Source organism: Octopus bimaculoides, chromosome 30 (genome assembly GCF_001194135.2).
Source record: "Octopus bimaculoides isolate UCB-OBI-ISO-001 chromosome 30, ASM119413v2, whole genome shotgun sequence".
Lineage (NCBI taxonomy): Eukaryota > Metazoa > Mollusca > Cephalopoda > Octopoda > Octopodidae > Octopus > Octopus bimaculoides.
In genome coordinates, this window is record NC_069010.1 from 5,092,070 (window position 1) to 5,095,875 (window position 3,806).

The window sequence follows — 3,806 nt, forward strand, 5'->3', positions numbered from 1 at the left end:
CCATGAAAGAAAGTATTGAATGTAGATGAAATATTGAGTGTTCAATATAAAGGATCAAATATATAAATATATAAATATAAATATATATATATAAAGGCGACTCGAGTTTCAGGGCTATTTCCCTTCGTCATGGCCGGTATGACAGACTTTATATACATAATTTAGGGATCAGCAAATATTTGCTTCACCATATTTGCTGATCCCTAAATTATGTTTATAAATATATATGAACTTTTAAATAAGTTCTCCACCGATAATGGTGCTTACATACCGAAGGGCTTGGTAAAAATTATTAATTGTTGATTTATTAATAAATTAATAAATTGATAATCCTTTACCCTTTTAATTTGTAATAATTATATATATATATATATGTGTGTGTGTGTGTGTGTGTGTGTGTGTGGAGGTGCGTGGCTTAGTGGTTAGGATGTCAGCATCATGATCGTAAGATTGTGGTTTCGATTCCTGGACTGGGCGACGCTTTGTGTTTCTTGAGCAAGACACTTCATTTCACGTTGCTCCAGTCCATTCAGCTGGCAATTGTCTACCAAAACATTGGATTTGGTTGACGGAAACTGAAAGAGCCCATTGTATGTGCGCGCGCGTGTCTGTGTGTGTATATATATATATATATATATTTGTATGTATGTGTGTGTGTGTCTTTGTGTCTATGTTTGTCCCTTCCATCCTCGCTTGACAACCAATGTTGGTGTGTTTATGTCCTCATAACTTAGTGGTTCAGCAAGAAAGACTGATAGCATAAGTACTTAAGTACTAGGTTTACAAAGAATAAGTCCTGGGCTTGATTTTGTCAACTAAAATACCCTTTTACGGTGGTGCTCCAGTATGGCCGCAGTCAAGTGACTGAAGTAAGTAATGGCTGTTTACTTAGCCTGTCATCATCATCATCCTCATCGTTTAACGTCCGCTTTCCATGCTAGCATGGGTTGGACGATTTGACTGAGGACTGGTGAAACCGGATGGCAACACCAAGCTCCAATCTAAATTTGGCAGAGTTTCTACAGCTGGATGCCCTTCCTAACGCCAACCACTCAGAGAGTGTAGTCATATAAAATCTTTTTTGTATTTTCAGAGAGGTCTGCTGGAAAAGACAGTGAAATGCTCCAAAACACCATGAAAGCTTTGGAGGAAATTGGTGTGACAGACAGCCAAACGAAGCAGATATTCCAGGTAATTCTTATTGTATATCTTTCATTACCTTACATCAAGCTCCTTTATTTATTAATTTTTTAATCTCCTCCATGTTATGGGCACCAACACCTGGGTTTACAGCTGATGCTGCAAGATTGGAGCTGGAGAACATCTTGTTGTGCATTACATCCCAGACTAAGGATCTGCCTCCCTCAAATGTAAAGAAAAAATAAAAATAAATGCGCCCTTTTAAAGCCTAGCCAGGCTCATGGGCCCGGTTTCCCGGTTTCAATGGCGTATGTGTTCCCCAGCTGGACGGGACGCCAGTCCATTGCAGCGTTACTCATTTTTGCCATCTGAGTGGACTGGAGCAACGTGAAATGAAGTGTTCTGCTCAAGAACACAACGCGTCGCCTGGTCCAGGAATTGAAACCACAATCTTATGATCTTGATGCTGACACCCTAACCACTAAGCCACGTGCCTCCACCAAATGTAAAGAGATTGTCTAATATTTCTGAATCTTTTCTGTTTAGCTGCCACTTTTCAATTTCTACAATATCTGTTCCAATTGATTTCATATTAGTTGTAATGATGTAGTTTTATATGGTAATCATTAACATGAAATTCATTTTCGCCATAAATCAATAAATAAAGAGTTAGTAGCTTTTAAAGTTTGAATAGTTTGGCTAAATTTAGCCAATTGTAAGCCAGACACACTCATGCCTGTTCCCATAGTAACAAGGCAAGCTATTAACAAGCTGCTTACTCGTGCAATAATTTTTCGCTTATTAAATGGTGGTTGTAAGATGTACTAAAAATAACAGCTAAATATAAAGGCTAACATATAATCAGGAGGATGTGTGGTGCCCAACTAGGCCCTTCCCGTTGACTGAAACAAGTTAAAGAATGGAATAAAAGAAAAATGCTTTTTTGAATTTTGGTATCTTTGCAGATTCTTCTGGCCATATTGTATCTTGGTAACATAGAATTTATAAAAGGACAGGATGAAGATACAACTAAAATCAAACAGTCCAAAGGTTTGTTTATTTCTTTGAAACTTTGCTTAACCCATTACCTCCCATAAATCTATTGACTGGAATTTTTTTTATGAAACTTTGATTTCTAGCATAAAACAGCCTCAGAAACACGCTGGAATGATCAAAATAACATTTTAAATAGAAATAAGTGAGATATTGGGTGAAAAATTAGCAAACCTCATTTGAATATCAGAGAAATATACCTAGTAGATGTGGAGGTGCAATGGCCCAGTGGTTAGGGCAGCGGACTTGTGGTTTCGATTCCCAGACCGGGCGTTGTGAGTGTTTATTGAGCGAAAACACCTAAAGCTCCACGAGGCTCCGGCAGGGGATGGTGGCGAACCCTGCTGTACTCTTCCACCACAACTTTATCTCACTCTTACTTCCTGTTTCTGTTGTACCTGTAATTCAAAGGGTCAGCCTTGTCACACTGTGTCACGCTGAATATCCCCGAGAACTACGTTAAGGGTACACGTGTCTGTGGAGTGCTCAGCCACTTGCACGTTAATTTCACGAGCAGGCTGGTTCCGTTGATCGGATCAACTGGAACCCTCGACGTCGTAAGCGATGGAGTGCCAACACATACCTAGTAGATATAGCAAAAAGGTTAGATATGTGTAAATATTGACAGATAATTACGAAATTTGTAATTTTTAAGTGATCTCATATAAGATCACTGGTAGGTAATGGGTTAAATTGAAACTGAATTGAAAGGGATTTTAAAATGTAAAATACTTTGTGGTATTTGTTTTCACCCTCAGTGCTCTGAGTTCAAATATTGCCGCAGTCAGAGAGTTTGCTATATCTTTGCATTGAAAGGCCACAGCTCCAGTACTATGGACAGGTGGTTTTGAAAATTGCCAGAAAGAATTGCAAAACAAATTCATCGAGCACAGGGTGGACCAAGATTGAGATGGTTAGATAATATCCAAAGTCTTAGTCGATCACACTTGGGAATCCATTAGGAAAGCGTAATGATAGTTGCTTCTGATAGGACCCAATGGAGGTACCTGAGGACTTTACCCACCACTAACCTTTTAGAAATACAATGGTCGGCCAACTATTGTAAAAGTGTTTAAGCAATGTTGTTTTCAGTCTCTGTAAAAAGAATGTCTGGCCATGAGGAAATATTAGCCTGCTTGAAAATAGGTGAAGGTTGGTGACAGAAAGGGCATCCTGCTGTAGAAAACCTTTCTCAATAAATTTCCCCTGACCCATGCAAGCATGGAAAAGTGAACGTTAATATGATAATGTCGATGCTGATGATGATAACGATGATGTGTCTACTTCCAGGAAGTTCCGATGCCATGCAAAACGCATGCAATCTACTGTGCATCGACAGCAGACAGCTACAGCATATTCTCCTGCATCGTAACATCCATTCTGGCCGGAAGGGACGTGAGAGTATGTTTGTGAAACCTGTACGACAGTCTGAAGCGGCCAACCGCCGTGACTGTCTGGCCATGCTGTTATACTCCAGGTGAGGCTGAGTGTTTTTTTTATTTTTGACTTCTGAGTTTCTTTCCTTCACAAAGCTCCAGGAACAATTTTAGAGGAAGCCTGGAATGTTAAGGTAAATCCATGAAGCACCCTATTTCGGTCAAGACGATTCTTTT

At 39.4% G+C, this 3,806-nt stretch overlaps 1 protein-coding gene across 2 annotated transcripts in view; it reads left to right on the forward strand.

The window, feature by feature from the left end:
• LOC106874221 (unconventional myosin-XIX) overlaps positions 1-3,806 on the forward strand; it is a 44,386-nt gene that overhangs the window by 5,200 nt on the left and 35,380 nt on the right. For both annotated transcript variants that reach the window (XM_014921876.2, XM_014921878.2), the window contains exons 5-7: positions 1,094-1,191; positions 2,106-2,190; positions 3,484-3,670. In XM_014921876.2, coding sequence (XP_014777362.1) covers positions 1,094-1,191; positions 2,106-2,190; positions 3,484-3,670 — 370 coding nt within the window. The remainder of the gene's footprint in view (positions 1-1,093; positions 1,192-2,105; positions 2,191-3,483; positions 3,671-3,806) is intronic.